The 17,513-nt window shown below is 42.2% G+C and overlaps 1 protein-coding gene across 2 annotated transcripts in view; it reads right to left on the reverse strand.

Annotated features, from left to right (window-relative positions):
• Positions 1–9,686: 9,686 nt before the first annotated feature.
• Positions 9,687–17,513, reverse strand: part of ccser1 (coiled-coil serine-rich protein 1) — a 106,008-nt gene continuing 98,181 nt past the window's right edge. The window contains exon 11 of one of the 2 annotated variants that reach the window (XM_072387781.1): positions 9,687–14,756. In XM_072387781.1, coding sequence (XP_072243882.1) covers positions 13,971–14,756 — 786 coding nt within the window. In that variant the 3' untranslated portion in view covers positions 9,687–13,970. The remainder of the gene's footprint in view (positions 14,757–17,513) is intronic. The other variant, XM_072387782.1, reaches the window with a different exon arrangement.

Here is a 17,513-nt window from a genome sequence, read left to right on the forward strand (position 1 = left end):
TCTCTGTCACACGCATGGCTGTGCAGTTAACAGAGTGCGTCCAGTGATAATGACGTTTCATAGGAGTTAAAAGATCAAAAGTGAGGTCACACTTTGCGAGAGGGCTTTGTTGACACAAGTGCTACAGGTCTCCATCTAAGCTGTGGATACTTTGTATCAAGAAAAGAGGGCATCGCATGAGGGCATTGACAGTTTTCACTTCATCTCCCCTTACCCTGTAATGTTTGAGACATTTTTTTTAAGCCATGATAAAATTAAAACAAATACTGTTCAATAACAGTATTAATATAAAGAAAAATAATATCGAAGAAAATATAAAATTATGGAAACAGCCCGGTGGATAAAAATTTTAATATTCATATTATGACTTAACGATTGAATTTGACTTGTGTAAAAAAATGTGTAGGCGTTATACAAGAGGCGAGGCAGACTGCAGGAGTCTTATTCTCCCCATTGTCCTTGAATCAGTGAGAAACTGTATGTGTGAATTATGCTCTTACCATCTGCATTAAAATTCTAAGTTTGCTAACTAGAGCTGTCACAAACCCTTCAATTTCTAATATTCATGAAATAGCAGAACAATGAAGCCCACTCATTAAAAGTTATTAGTAGTTTTTTAAAATATATATATAAAATCACCCAGTGGCAACATTGGAGCTCATTGCTAACAAAGTCCTCACCTCTCTCTTTGGGAAGAGTTGAGCCTCGACCAGTCTTAATCAAAACCTCAAGCTTTTCAGAGGTTTCAACTATACCTAGCAACATATCGCAAAAGTTAAGACTGCGTTGGAACTTTCACAGCTAACTTTGACAGCACTATATCAAAAGAAGACAAGACTGCATGGCCACAAATGCACATATATGCTCACAAACACCAGACTGCATCAAAGCAAAAGCACAAGAGCCTGCAGTGCCTCCCTTCTTAAGTCTGATGCATATTGATGTGCATGTCGGTGAGAGTATGTTTTGTGTGAGTGCAGTAGGTTGAAGCAGGTGTGTGGGGCATTTTCTCATCTCAGTGGTGTTCTCTAGCCTGAGGCTGGCGCTTCTTTCCAACTCAAAGTGGATAGTCCATCAACTTCAAGAATTCCATGGATTTTTAATTTTTTTTTTCTTTCTTGTAAATCAGGGGGTTACGTGAAACATGTGATTTCAATATATCTAAATCGTGAAAAAATACGTTGAGGTCTCATATTTGAAAGAACAGGCACAGACTCCCTACTCAAAATCAGATATCAATTTTATATAAACCAGTCAACAAGACCGAACAGGCTTCTATTGCATATATTTCTTATTTTCATTCTGCTTTTTTTTTTCTAGAGATATTCACAATTCGGAGCTCTGTGACAAAAATATTTGCTTTGAAATTCTTTCACAACTTAACATTTCAAACAGCCTCCCCTGTGACTTTCAAGTAAAGCTTTACTAACTCCCCAGAACATTCATCCTTGACAGATGCTGAAATGGTAGTGCAGAGATGTGTGTGTTTCTACTTAACTTCTATCTACAAGATAATTATCTCTTCACTCTGTGAGCATTGATCAATAAATGAGAAATCTTGATCTTAACTTGACTGAACAGACAACTTTGTCTTTGATGCATCTTGAACATGTTGCTCCAACAGTTGAGACAGCACTGGACGGTTAGCGCCACTTAAGATGTCTTCTTATTTGGCATCTGCTCTGTAGCCTCATGTTCTACGTGTCCTTATCACGACGACACCATCCATATCCAAACATCTTTACAAACGCAGATTCTGTGGAAGCCATATGGCAGGTTTTTTGGCTGGTATAATTACTTTAGACAAGAAACAGCGTGCGTGGCATTTGTGTGTATATCTGTATGAGAGTTAAAGTGTGTGAGTGCATATGTAGGTGGCCCTGTCGATAATCATGCAGCAAATGAGCCTGCTGTTTTTCCAGCGGTCCCCCGACAGAGCTTCTGCACCTAGAGACTACACACACACACACTAATGCAACACAAACACCACATTGACACATTTCTTAATAGATAGTTTTTGAATCAAAACAGAAACATCTATCGGTGATGCTAATTCACCACATACTCCCCTCGGAGCCATAATGTATCACTTTTACCCCTGAATTTCTCTACAGGAATAGGTTGTATCTCACCTTTTATATTGCGTTTTTCTTCCTGGAATGTTAATCCAATCATCTCCTAACACTGCATCTCTATACGCTCGTCACTGTCACATACACCATCATCCTCTCTCATGTCATCACAGCAGAATTTTTGGGGGGAAAAAAAATAAAAAAAATAAAAAGTCAAATAAGGAATTGATGTTTCCCCAAGCAGAGACAGATAGTATATATATATATAAAAAAAAAAAAAAAGTTAGTGTTTTTGGCCTACTCCAATTTCTGACCATGTCTGAAATACCAATTCCAATCTGCAAAGAGCAGATCAGGATCATTTTTATATTCTGTATGGAAACCTTAGCTAAGTGCAATTTTTGGAGCTTTTTTTTTTTTTTTCAAATAAATCTCAGAATAACATGCTCCAGTTGGAACTGGTCAGAGCTCTTTCGTAAAAAATAAGATCACCACAACCCACTTTATCTAACACGAAAGACTGCAGAGGCGGCTGCAAGCGTTGGTGTTGCACTTTCTAGATAGTTCCTGTGCAAAGAGGTGTGTGTTTTAACAACATTTCACATATGAGTTATTGATCCAGGAAATCTGAATCTGTGAATATCTTAAAGCAGGGATACTTAATGCTTTGTTCTACTGCTCCCAATATTTTGCTTAATTTTGCTTTAAACGGAGGAATACGATACAACTGTAATGAAATGATCATGATGGAGTAAAAAAAAAAAAAGACTAGATTTATCAATGCAAAATTGCAAAGAATTTTGGTCTTTCAACATAAACACTGTATGATACCGTGAAACAACTCAGGACGTCTGGGGAAATGGAATGGATGTAAACCACTGTTGGATGTGCATCCCCTTTGAGTCATCGAGTGGCACTGCATGAGAAATTGTCAGTCAACTGTGATCAATGTTGCTGCGCCAGTTTGGGAGTACCTTGGAGAACAACTGTATTACACAGAGAGGAAGCAATACGTCAAACCTGCACAGATATGCCACCGAGTTCTCTAGAAACTACGCGTTGAAGAGTCCACATTTTAATGGCTTTTGGCAAAAACAGACTAAAGGTTCTACATGGTAAAGATGAGAAAGACAATCCAGGCTGCTATCAATGAAAGGTGCAAAAACCAGAAACTGTAAAAAGGTGTACGAATTGATGGTGTCCAATGCATGGATGACTTGTATATTTGCAAAGCTAAAAAACATGACAAAAACGTGCACACTGGAATTTTTGAGAGTCATATGTACGTAACCAAGAAGGCTGTAACAGATTTAAGTTTTTGCTGCATTCTAGAAAACTTCTTAAGCCCCGCCCCCAAGGGAATTTGACTTTTAAAACTCACTTAAACAAGAACTTGATTTTCAAAATGGCTCTACAGGTGGCACTTCCACTGATTGATTGATTAGATTGTCACATAATAGTTGGTGATAAACAGATGGTTCCATCAATCATTTGCAGAGCATTCTGAAAAACGTCCCAGCCCCATTCCCAAGAATTTTCCATGGAGAACATCCCAGATGGTTCTGTGTTACAACCCACCTGGAACATCTGCTTAACTGACCAAGAGCCTGTTAAATTTACTTAAAATCTTAATAGGCCAGAGAACAGGAGCACTGTCATAAATAGTTATGTCTGTTTTAAAAGGGTGACGATAAACGCAAGCCTTCAAAACTTTTTTCATTCAAGGTAGTGGGGGAGCAGTGACTTTGAAAATTTTGGCAACCGCTGTAATAGAAATAAAGTCAGGGATGATAACAGTTTGAGTTACTCTATACAATCAACAACTCCCACTTCTACTTTTGTCTAAAACATCTTTCATTGTTCACATAAAGCTCACGCAGATGGAAACAGTAGAGAAAGGAAGGACGGTTGGACTGCTTGTGAATGGGATCAAATAATGCCAAATCAAGGAGCACGAGAGAGCTGGGTGGGTGATGGAGGGGCAGGCAAGAGGAGGAAATAAAAATAAAATACCAGCAAAATTAAGCTCCTCTGTGAGCCAATTTCCTTTCACATTACAAAAATGGCCTATTACATTTCTTTTTTTTTTTTTAAATCTCAGTGGAGGAGGAAAAGAGCAGAGATGCAGAGTGGGCAGACTGGAGGAGTCACCAGTGGCTAACAGTATCTTCAACATAATACCCCACCATCTGCCTCCAGTAAAAGCCCAGGCTATATTTGTCTTCTGTTATACAGATAGCAGTCCGGTACCAGAGAGACACTGAGTGGGCAACGAGGGCACAGTTGAGTACGCTCATATAAGTCGAAGCCAAATGTTGCGTCATCTTGGTAGTTCAAACACAAAAAAGCCATTCTAAAAGTGTAAATCAAAATCTGTTATGCGCTCCTCTTTATTTAGGAAGACAGCGGTGTAGTGGAGAGTGACGCGATGCATCTGCTTTGAGATGTCGAACCCTCTCTCATTTCACACGCAGGACTGGAGAGAGATTTTGGAAGAACATACTGCCGGCTGACAGGACCACAAATGTGACTCAGTACAAAGGGGATGATGCAAAGCAAAACATATCCCGATCCGAGTGGAGTGAGCTGCTGTGTACCACTGAACAAAGCATAGAGCATTCGACTGTATAATTTTTTGGATGCCAATGTGCCTACAAACCTTTTGTGGGTATTATTTGTGTGGATATATAACGGAGTGTATGTTTATCATCACTGATATCCAACCATTATCCACTAAATGTATCTAGCAGCCTCCAGTTGCCCAGGAGCAAATCTCTGCGGAGACCCAGGTTTAGGCTTCAGTTACCAGCAGCTGTGGCTCCAGTTTGGATGCGTTTTCTAACCACCAAAGTGGCAGCGTACAGGTGTGGGCAGCCAAAGAAGGATCATGTCCTTGTTACTGCACTACCGACTCCCACTGGGTAGTACGAGGTCCTTTGCAAATGGGGGATATGAGAAAGGTAGCATGAACCTCGGCAGGAACCAGCCCCCTTTGATAAAGCCCCCCCGCCCCAACTGGCAAGTGAAAAAAGGGTGCTTGAGAGTACAAGTGTATCTACCCCCAAGCCACTGGAGGAGTTAATTATGTGACAAACAGCAGAGTATAAGGGGAATGTATATGGAGAAAAGTGTCTGGTTTGAGCAAATAGTAGCTGGCAATTAGATCAAAACAAGATGAATGGAATAAGCCCAATTTTTTTGCCTAATTTGAGCATTTAAGCTGTAACCTAAATGCAAAGAGTAGATTTTGTGTTCTCATAAATCTCACCCACCACGAAGCTGTCATCATACGTAGCGAGAGTCAAATGTATCTGTTGACAACATGAAGCCAAAAGCAAAAAACAAAAACAAACATGCAGTGGAGAACATTTCTAGAAAATTTATATAACAGATCAAATTTGATGTGAGAAAGGACAAAAAAAAAAATCAATGATGACCAAGAGTTGGAAATTGGCTTTATTATTATCCATCTATTTATTATTGGCTTTTCATTAGGGACGTGGTAAAACATGACCAGCACAGCGATGGAGAAAGTAAACTGCACTGGGCATAAAATGTCCCCAGAGAGACACATTATAAAAACAGAGAAGACAACAGCGTTCACTGTCACAGGCCGAGGTTGGTAGTGAAAGGACACATATTCTTGCTTGCCCTCCAGCTGCAGCAAACATTATTTTGTCAAACAGCACTCATGTGTGTATCTAAATCGCACCCCTAAATACATTGTATGAGGGTCATTTGGATGCAAGGAGTATCAAATCCAGGTTAGCATCCCTGATAAGACACAGGAAGTGAAAACGAGGCTTGTCACGACAATTCTTCAGATGATAACATAGAAATCTAGTTAAGCAACACCACTAAAATCCAAGCTGACTTAGCTTGCCACTACTTTATCGCCTCCCCCACCACTGTTGCTGTTAAAAATGGTCCAAAGCTGCAGTGCTCTGCAGGGGGCCACAATTTGTTGATTTTTCAGTTTTCTCTTTTTAAGAGACTTTGTCAGCTGTAGACACGCTGCCCAAATGTAACCGTTGGAAACTACGCCTTGTGCAGCAACTTCAAAGACCTCTATGTCCCATTACTGCTTAATTCCACACAGGGCTGCTTCTCAAAGTGGAAAAACCAAGTTTCAGTGCACCCCCAACAAATGAGAGGATTCCTACGCTCAACAGAAAGTAGGTAAGATATTCATAACTTGAATAAGATAACCCATGTAAAATTTAAAGGGAACTCAGCTGTCAGATTTGGGAGCAAGTCTGGCGAAATAAGAAAATCAAGGACTGATTCTGTAATAAAACCCCTAAACAAAGCCTCATACTTTCATTGGATGTCATCATCATCATATAATGAAGGTGAAACAATTCCAATAATCGCCTTTATATTCCGATCGGTCTCTCCTGTGAATCACACACAACAAACGTCAGTGAGATCTTGGCTTAGGAAAGCACACTTTTGTCATGCATGATTGATAGACTGCCTCATCTGGCACAAAAACAGCCAAGATTACTCACATGGGCTGCAAGACTACTCCCACTCTACATATGATAGGCAATTTTTATATTCTGGCCTCCTTTTCACAGCTCCTTGCACCATAATAACAAACGTGTAGCCAAGAACCTACAAAAGGCATTTCCTCCAGTTGGTGAAAGATGACAACACTCCATGACTAAACGACTGTTTTACCATGCAACCTTTCTGCAGAAAAACGTGACATTAATGTGGAAATTAATTTGTGGCGTGGCACCTAGAAAAGAAAATGCAGCATGTCATTCGTTATCCTCTATGGTAACAGCACAACTGGTGGCATCAGCCTGCCAAAACGAAAACCGCTCAGGTGCGGTTTGAGGAAAATGAAGGAGAGCTCAAAACGTTGACCCTTCCCCTGCAGATTCCAATCTGGCAGCATTCGCCAGAGCCGTGTCTGATATAAGCTCTGTAATTTATGGGCAGCAAACTGCACATACAAGAATAAGCCCGATTTTACAGGAAGCTGGAGTCTGTGTGGATCTCTGTGTGCAAGAGATCTCTGCAACTTCAGGCAAGAGAGAAGGCTGCATGCTGTGCTGAGCGCATGTGTGTCTGCCTTTGCAGCAAAGCGAGCAATCCAGCAGCCTTTTGGCTATCCGATGCAGTAACAAAGTTTGCTTTGGACAGTTAGAGGGGACAACAAAAGTAATTTGCTCGGACAGACAAAGACAGAAGTGTGAGGAAGAGCGGTGGAGCAAACAAGGGACAGATGGCTTATGGAGCCAACGCATCCTCGTGGATTCTGTCCAGCTTTTTAAATGTAAGCTCAGAGAAGTAGTGCACATGAGGTGAAATAACACGAAATACTTCTACAAAATGTGCAACACTCAGTTCAAATAGCCTACATGAAATAAGAGAGTGTGCATACTTTAGGCTTTAACTTAAAACTTCAATGAAGCGTGTTTTTCCTCCCAGCACAGATCAGCAGTGGGAAATTAGAAGAGAGATCTCTGAAGGGGCACAAAGTTTGATTTAGATTTAAAAACAAAACAAAAACAAAGGCATTAATTCACATGCAAACGCACACTATGACCCATTGAGGCTGGCGCCTGAACGGGCCAAACACTCCACAGACATGACAGTAGCAGTGGACATTTTAAAAGCAGGGCATCGTTTATCAAAATGCGACATTTAATTCACACCTGCACATTTCCAAGAACTAATTAAGGGGGCTTGAAAAAGGTGGAAAATTACACAAACAACAGGTCTTACCTTCGCAAAAAAAAAAAAAAAACAGATCTATCGATGCAAACACGGTCCACTTAGTTTTTAAATAAATCAGTCAGTGGAGGCACAGATAATGACAAGAAAGAGATAAGAGGAATGATGAGGGGTTTTTTTTCCTCACCTACAAGTGCGTTAAGTGTTCAGCTTCCCACCGGACTCCATTATCAGCTCGGAAAAGCGTCACCTCAGTTTCCGTGTGCGCCTGAACCTGAGGTACAAGTGGCTGAAATTAGACCCCGGGACGGTTCAACCTGAACATGAACGTTAGTTAATGAAAATTAATTAAAGAAACAATGAGCTTCGCAGAAAAGCTTTGATCCGCATCTCAGTTGTCATGCAGAAGCCTCTTGAAGGACTGGAGGTTGACCTTTTTGTTTTCAAGACTGATTGTCGCACAAGAGGCGCCTTGGAGTAACGTACTGTCATCATTTTCCAACAGCAAGCAAATCAATGAGTCACTTTGGCCATATATTTTACCTCCAGTTAATCAGAGCGTGTTTACTGATGCGTTGACCTTCTGTCGTATCAATTACAGCAAGTTAGCGTCAGACCTGCGATCCCGTGTGTGCGCTCCTCAGCCAGTCACACCACCACCAACACTAATTGAGTCCAGCAATGGAAGGCGCGCACAGGTCCTCCCTAAGGGCTAAACAGTCAAAGTCCACATCCCACACACACTCTCACCAACCCATGCTTTGATTTTCGAAAAACACTTCTGACACTTTATGGTCCCCGCCGAATAAAAAAACTCCCCAAATAGGTTGGTGTCTACCTTTTTGAAGAAGCTGGTATTATTTATGCTGGCTCTCACCGCCGCGCAAAAACCTTTTCAGAGTCCAAATGGAAAAGTTTTCCCGCGGTATTTTAAAGCGATGGCCCATAAGATTCTTTACTCGATGCTTTGTTATAGCTTCCACTTCCAGTCTTTGATTTAATTCCGTCTTTCCTTTATATATTTGTTCAGTCAAATCTGCCCTGCCCGAGAGGAGACGGGTCCCCCAGACTTATTCCTTTATCGCAGTGCACCTTCAAATGGAAGCAAAGTCCATTATTCTGTCTCACTTATTTAACACGTCCCTGGCGTACTAAAGAGATTCCTTATATTCATATAAAAGCCCCCCAAAAAGTCATTTAAATAAAATACAAAAAAGAGAGAGAAAATCTTCACTTAATGTTTTCATCATTTTTATTTGTATTAAATATGAACATTAAAGAACACAGTGGACAAAAATCTTTTGATAAAACTTTTCTCATGTGAAAAAAAAAAACAAAAACAACTGTGTGGGTGACAAAAACCATGAATATGGACTCGGCTGGGGGGGATAAAACCTTGAATAGACACACACTGCCTATTTAATCATATATTAGTTCATTAAAAAGAGTTCTTGTCAAAGAGATACAATTTCAAAACAGCTTCAAGGGAGAGTGAAAAGCAACTCCATGAGGAAAGAGTTGTGTCTGTTCCTCCACATTCATGTGGGCGGATAACAGTAAGCTACACCTAATAAATTCATCAGCTAACTAGGGGGGCTCCCCGTATGAGTCTACCAACTAGGTTCATGTACCACGTACTGAGACAACTTGAACAAAAAGAAGCAGCTGTCGGAGATTCTGAGCATCCATTTGTCGTAGCATAGAAGATAGCAACGTTGTGTCTTTCTAAGTTACGTTGATCGAAAAGATAGAAAGAGGCAAAGGGCAGATTCCTATCAGTGAGTGAACTGGCCTTCACGTGTAAAAATGTAAAATGACACTTCCCGAGTCAGACAGACTGGCTTTCTGGTGTCTCACTAAGGCCTGTAACTCTTTGGTGGCAGGTCAGTCGGCCGACTGCATTTAAAACTTGGAATTGGGAAGCTTTTTAGTTTAGTTTGTGTCACGTTTTAATCTCCAGTGTTCCAACAAGCAACATGTGAGTAATATCATTATTGTTATTTACACAAAAACATTTGACAAAAAAAAAAACAAATGAAATAATGATTTATGCACAAATATACAGTTCAATTTCAATATTACAGTAATTCAGCAAAAAGTAATTACAGAAAGATACAGTGCCCACCCCTCCAAAAAAAAAGTCACCACCTGGATTTAGCTGAGGAGATAGTCAAGAACCTACTGTTGGATAATTACTGTGTTGATGGTTATGTTTCAGCTGGCAACAAGGCATTTAGCCCTAACTGATGCGGTAAGTAGCATCTCGTTTTCGTTAAGGATAGGTTAAGAAAACATCTAAGGAGATTGCCGAAACTACTAAAATTGGGTTAAGACATGTCCGACGCATTATTAAAAGCTGGAAAGATAGTGGGGAACCATCATGTTCGGACTGGACTTTGGAGCAATGGAAGGTTATGTGGTCTGATGAGTCCAGATTGACCCTGTTTGAGAGTGATGGGCGCATCGGGGTGAGAAGAGAGGCGGATGAAGTGATGCACCCATCATGCCTCCTGTACAAGCCTGTGGGGGCAGTGCTGTGATCTGGGGTTGCTGCAGGTGGTCAAGTCCAGGTTCAGCAAAGCCCAAAGAATGAGGTCAGCTGACTGCCTGAATATTCTAACTGACCAGGTTACTCCATCAGGAGATTTTTTTTTCTTCCCCGGTGGGACGGGCATATTCTAAGATGACAATGCCAGGATTCATCGGGCTCAAATTATGAAAGAGTGGTTCAGGGAGGATGAGATGTCACACATGGCCACAGAGTCCAGACCTTGACCCCATTGACAGTCTTTGTGACGTGCTGGAGAAGACTTTGCACAGCGGTGCTAATTCAACTCTGGATGGAAATAAACGTTGTGATGTTGCAGAAGCTTATCGAAACGATGCCACGGCGAATGTGTGCCGTAATCAGAGCTAAAGGTGGTCCAATGAAATACTGGAGTGTGTGACTTTTTCTTTGGACGGGCAGTGTAATTAAAGAGCTGGAACAGCATAAAATCTGCGATTCAATAAAATTCACAATAAAACAACATGATTATCATTACTGTCATGACTTCCTCCTTTACTTTCAAGTGCCAAGAAACTGCTCATGTGGCAATCAATAGAAATAAGGCAAAAACAATTCAAAACAAAACAAAATAAATAACTTCCCAACAAATGTTATGAGGTATGTTACATGCACAACATCCTGCTGAGAAGAGCTGAAGACATGATGTTTATGAGGTACGTTTGAACTGCTATCTCACATGTGGCTTCTTCCTGTCGTCACATGTAACATTTACCAGCTGCCTCGTTCTGCAGGACGTGCTTCAGCACAGAGGAGAGCCGTTTCAAACGAGAGAAAAAACTGAATTCGAGGGAACACTTATATACTATCTTTAAAAATGGTGGCGATGCATCGAAAAGGATGTAAATAGTGTTACTTAAGAGTTCTGCTAGCGACAAAGTAGGATCACCAGTACAGCGTTTGGTTCACATTCCAGCTGCAGATGTTGGCCGAGCTCCTCAGGAGCCACATTACTGCCACACACCTGCATTAACCAGGTGTAAAATGACTCCCCGACTAGGAAGCTGGAATGAAAACCAGCAGCGCCGCAGGTCCCAATGCCCAGAACTGAGAGTCACTGCAACAGAGTCTGTAACAGATACACAGCATGACAGTACAAGCTCTGTGTAAGTAAGCTCAAATGAGGCAAGAGATAAAGAGAAGAAGAGACCTGGGACATGAGGAAGGAGGCACAGAAAGAAAGATAGCTGGGGAAAAAAGAGGAAGCAGCTACTGTTTGCAAGTCATAGAGTGGGATGCTGGTGGAAAGGGGGAAAGCAACATCATGTCCAGAATGAATGTCCATGGACTAAAAAAAAAGAAAAGGAAAAAAGGGGTGAACATGAGGGAGGGGCGTAATGAGACTCAAAAGGAGGGACAATGGTATAAGGAGAGTTACAGCTTTCACCACTGGAAACAGAGCTGCTGTCCTTCAGGCTTTTCTTCACCTCTGCCAGGTTCTTTCCTCGTGAGGTGTGCATCACAGCATACACACATGATTACCACAACTCCCCGCGAGCCAGATGCTATTTAGAGACAGACAAGGTCAACAACATCTCCAACGTTTCACATGGTCTGTAGATGCCAGGAGCTGTGAACATTGTGGGATTTGTTTACCTCAGAGCTGATGGGGAGAGACATGATTGGTCAAAGGTTTAGTCAGTTTACAGACCAGATCTTCCAGCAGTGGCAGAATAAAATGACAGTTCTAGTTCTAGGTCTAGTTAAAAAAAAAAAGAAACGAAAAAACAAATACAAATTACTCCGTTTGTAATTGTGAAACATCTTGTTCCCACATGTAAAACTAAACAGTCTCTGGCAGTTATATTTCATGTAAATGTCCTTCAAAAGGTATATTTCCCCCTTTCCAAAGCAACATTCCTGCGAGTCCTCTACCGACCTGCCGAATGTGATCTTATTCAAACGTCAACAAAAAGCAAAGAAGGTTACATACAAGCACTGGCTTCTGTGGAAAAGCTCAAACTGAATCGCTTACAGATTCATGTTTCGGCTTCTTTCGCATCTTAATTTGATCAAGTCAATGGCTTTCTTTGCAGTATCTGCTCTAATGGGGCTCTTATACACCAATCCAGCATGAAGAACCAGCGGTGACAAGAGGCGCCCTGCTGTCTCTCCTCATGTCTCCAGCGTCTGGGCAGACAAAATAGCACAAGAACACACGCCTGCACAAGAACACTTCACCCAACAGTGCAGAAAGGGGGCAACACTATGCACATTAAAGGTAACCTGAGGAGGCTGAGGATTAAAAAGAAAGAAAACATAACCACGTGTGGGGTTGCGTTTTTCAGGAATAAATACATAAAGCTGCTCTATTTTCAATCATGGTTTTCTGTTGGTCTTCACCGTCTTCGTGGCCAGATTGTCGTGGAAAGTGAATGAAAGGAATGAATGAAAGTCACAAATGTCGTCGCGTGGAACCTGCTAAGTTTGCCTGATTCTCCACACAGACTCAGTGAAATGATTGTCGAAGTCAACTAGTCAAAGAAGACATGTCTGCCAGCAGTAATAACACCGTGCTTTTTTTCCCGTGGAGCCCTAAACATGTCATAAAAAGTCTTAGTTTTAACTTAACAAGGTACTGAATTGCTCAAGTTGCCAGTATGTCATTTTTAGAAAGAAACATCATTACAATCTGAAAGTACTAATCCAACATCATGGCCAGACACCGACTCTTGTATGCAGTGCATTGTGGGGTCATACAGCAGCCTTAAATTTTGACAATAAAAAAGTGGTCCATTGTTAAGACCATATTAGATCCACTGGTTTATGAGCACAAAGAGAGGCATTTCTTTCTCCAAACACTGTACAAACAGCTACATGTCCCTATGATTCCCCTCTTGGAACACTGAGATTAAAGATGATACTTAGACATTATTGTGAAAAGAGTACAAAATGCCCCCCCTGTGTTTTTCCTAAATCTTTCCTAAAACGCATGCAGTAAAAGGATCGCAGCTGAGGATGTTCAGCGAAGGTGGCGTGGCGGATTTGATCGGATGCAGGATTTGGCAAAGTGGCAACATATTATTGCAAGCGCCAATTACGACCAGTCTCCCAAGTTTCTTAAGGAGCACGCTGTTAAAATGGTCAAGCGATGGATAAAAAAAATAAATCCTGAAACACCTCATCTCTTCATTCAGTTTGAACACCGTGTCATTTGTGCAGATGGTGAAGCAGTGATATCACAGATGATGTCTTTGTGTCAGGAGCGTGCATTTAAGTGTGCATGGCTGCATTCGTGTTTGGGAGCATGGGTAAGTGCTCGTGAGTCTGTGTGCACTTTGTGTTTCCGTGGGCGTAAGCTCATCTGAACTGTCAGCATGACACAACGTGGGAGCTCTGATAGACGGGCGAGTGCCTTTTTTCATTCTCACAGCCTGATATGTGTGTGTGTGTGTGTGTGAAGTTGCATATATGAGGGTATGTTAAAGTGAGCAAATTTCCAAACAAAATGTGAGTCAAGAGCTGGTCTGGGTTTCAAAGTGTGACTGTAAGCGGGTGCGGTGATGATTCGTAGGTGGAGGACTGCAGCAGTAAAATATAAGCAACTTTAACCCAAGAAGCAGCAGTTTTTAGTCAGACGTTTCGTCATTTGGGTCGATGACGTGGCTGGTTGTGGATGGAATGGTGTGAGTGTCTGTGTGCTCTCAACTGTCTCTCTGCGTCAGAGCTTGCAGGTCGGCAGTATGTAGGGAATGTTGGAGGAAGACATTTTTACGACTATAGCTATGTAGAGACAGAGGGCCTCGAGGGGGTTGTCCTAAACGGCCAGTGAACGTGGAGGAGGAGGAGGAGGAGGAAGAAGAGGCTGATGAAGGAGTAGGAGGTGGAGGAGAGGCTTGATCAGATGATGAGATGCTCTGAGAGGGGCTCCCCCTGCCAGCAAGACTGTGAAGGCTTGAAGAAGCACTTGCCCCCACTGCACGGGGGATATGGCTTTGAGGATGGTGATCTCCACCTCCTCTCCTTACTCCTCCTGGCAGATTCACACCACCTCCTGCTTCTCCTGGAGTTAAGGACTCAGAGGATGAGGACAGTCCTTTGGGCTGCTTGGACAGAGACTGAACAAGGGTGTGATTAGCCACCACAGACCCGGAGCCTGGGCACTGATTTGGGCTAAGACTCGGGTGTGAAGCTTGAAGCTGGGCTGGTGTGGTGGACGAGGCCTGGGCAGAGGAGGGGTTGGAAGAGCCAGGAGCCAGGTTCAGAACAGGGTTACGGGCTGTGGGCTGAGCCAGGTGGTGGCGCTCTTCTCTGACACCGTGCCGCTCCGAAGCAGAAGGCCGTCCATGCAGTGATGGATGGTGATAGGGGTGGTGCTGGTTAGAGAGGTCCCCTCCGAGCACTGCCCCCACGCCCCGTACCACCCTTCGGTCCCTTGGAGCCTGGCTGTTGCTGCTGCCTTGTCCTGACCACCGGCCTGGATGGCTGGTCTAAGAGAGGCAGACAGAGAAAATAAAAAAAACACCATTAATGGAGGGACTTGACAGAGAAAGGGTAAACAACTCAGTCTGCTCTTTTGTTTGAGAGTGTGACACAACCTGACACTTTTCCAAAATATTAGTCAGAGAGCACGTCTCAAGAGAAAAGGAGCAAGAGAGAGGAAAACACAGACAGACAGAGACAAATAGAGAGACAGGAAACATGAGAGAATCCTGTTCTGAGTTCAGTATAAATTGTTAATTGGGTGACATTTGGAGAACGTTCTCTGTTGGGCTCCTGCAGCTTTGCGTAATTGTTTCTAAACCAACTGGAACTTTGCTCATTAAAGAACAAGCACAAATGCACTCGCACATTCAGAAAAAAAAAAAAAAAGAGGACAAGTTAACGTGTGCATAAATGGAGATATGCACTCAAGGTATGCACAAATCCCACTCTCACCGCAATAGGCTCTCGCTCTCTATCACACATACACATACAAGCACACAATGGGGAGGATGGCACATAAAGCGAGATGGCAGAAAGAGGAGCCACCTGTTCTCTTTCACACTCCACTGCACCCCTTATGCAACATATCTCATCACTGGCCCTCTTCTCGCTGTAGCTCTCAATCTCACACACATCCAACCAAAATCACACTGGGACTGAGTTCAGTAAAGAAACACAATCTCAATCTGACACTGAACCTCGAGGGAAAGTAAGCGAGTTGACATTTGCCAACAGGGCGGCTGTGTGTGTTTTCCTATGAGCGGTGTGTCTGCGTAATTGTGTGCGCACTCACGGTGTGTATTTCATTGTATTTACGTGTTCGGGCATGCAAATCAAAACCAAAAGAGATGCTTTGTTGAGGCTGTCTGCGGAAATTCGGAGTGAGGGTTAAAAAAATGTAATTAGCCAGAAAACAGCCAACTGAAGGCAGGAGGTACAACAATGGCACTGCTAATTCAATGAAGCGGTTTCAATGCATGAGCTACTGCACACTGTCAACCTGCAATTAAGAGGAAGAGGAGAGATCACCGCGACGCTGAAAGCGCGGGAATGTGTCCGACAAATTGGGATTTTAGGCAGAAAATTAGTAGGTGTGTTGTCCAACTGAAGTATGAAAGAGTTCAATTCATGAAAACAATAAAAATCTCATTTTCCCATGAAAAGTACAGACACGTCTTTTAGAGTTGGCACTGTCTTCAGGTCGGTTCCACCGTCCTATGTCCCAGTGTCCACATTTGCAACTCTAATTCAACTATTGTCCTCTGTGTTTGATTATGGCCGCTGAGTGTTAAAAGTGAGATTTTATCTGCATTTACTGATGCAAAAACGTTAGCCTCACATACACACACACACACACACACACACACACGTTTACAGTGTTCTATTAGTGGTGTGGGTCGTTATTTTCAATGCTTCTAGATTCTTAAAACACAAATTAAAGGTATCTGATTTATGAAAAGTACATGTTGGGTCATTACATTAGAAAAAAACCCCACATCTGACCCATTTTTGCACACATCGTACACATCTTTAATGAGTGCTTGGACAGACAGATTTAATGAGGTAATCCTTTTCATGCAATAAAAAAGAAAGTAGTACTAATTATATTACTGTACACGGTTGGAAAACTCTGTCAGTGCGATGGCTTGTGAAAGCATCCAACCCCTTAAACACCAGCAGACTTGAAATATCTTGCTCTGAGGTGCTATTTCTAGCTTTTTCTCTCTTTTTTTTCTCTTTTTGCATTTCAAAGTACGAGAGGATTCTGGGAAGATTTAGCTGTGACTGTTCTGAGCTCTAATTCAATCTGAGGCAATATGGAGTACAGAATGGGGTAAATATGAACATACAAACAAGGTCTTGAGGAAAGACGAAAAGTGAAGGGGAATGACCTTTCTTTTAGCTTTTTCTCTTTTTGTTCTTGCTACTGATCATCAAGTTTTTTTCATTTACCTTTAAGATAACAGTGAATCTCTTGGCTTCCGTAAGCTTGTCCCCATATTCCCTCCAGGGACTGAAGGACAAAATACTCCACACGACATGGACATTTGGACTGGTGGTGTTTTTGAGTCATGGCTCATTAAATTGCTGGTTATAAAAGGGGAAGAAGTCGCAAATCTTGATGAATACCCTCTCATGCTTGTAATGCTCTATCTAGAGTATACAAAAACTTAACAAAACTCTACCTGACTTGCTCATTAGTTTCAAATTTAAAAAAAAAAGCTGAGCAGAAGCTAAATGGTAAATGGTAAATGGACTTGTACTTGTATAGCGCTTTTCTAGTCTAGCTGACCACTCAAAGCGCTTCACTACATGCCGCATTCACCCCACTCACACACATTCATACAGCACGTCTTAAGATATAACTACGTGCTCTCTAGGCATTCACACACATTCATACCCCCAATGATACACTGGGGGAGCAACGTGGGGTTCAGTGTCTTGCCCAAGGACGCTTCGACATGTATCCTGGGGAAGCCAGAGTCGAACCACCGACCTTCCGATTGGAATCTGCACTTGCTAAAACAAAAATAACCAGCGTCTTTGTCCGTACAGTTTGCTTAAAGAGCTTTGGGAGCGCATTCGGGCTTTCAAATGGGCTCTAATGGGTGGAAAAACAGTACAAGACTTCTTGATCTAATTAAGAGAAGTGAGAGTTACCATTTCAACATGGGGTGCGGTGTGAAGGAACATGAGGGAACTGCCACAGAGCTGAATACCTCCTATGGGAATGTAGATTTACATGAGGTGGCTTAATTAGG

Source organism: Leuresthes tenuis, unplaced genomic scaffold (assembly GCF_036924035.1).
Source record: "Leuresthes tenuis unplaced genomic scaffold, fLeuTen1.0.hap1 SCAF_6, whole genome shotgun sequence".
NCBI lineage: Eukaryota > Metazoa > Chordata > Actinopteri > Atheriniformes > Atherinopsidae > Leuresthes > Leuresthes tenuis.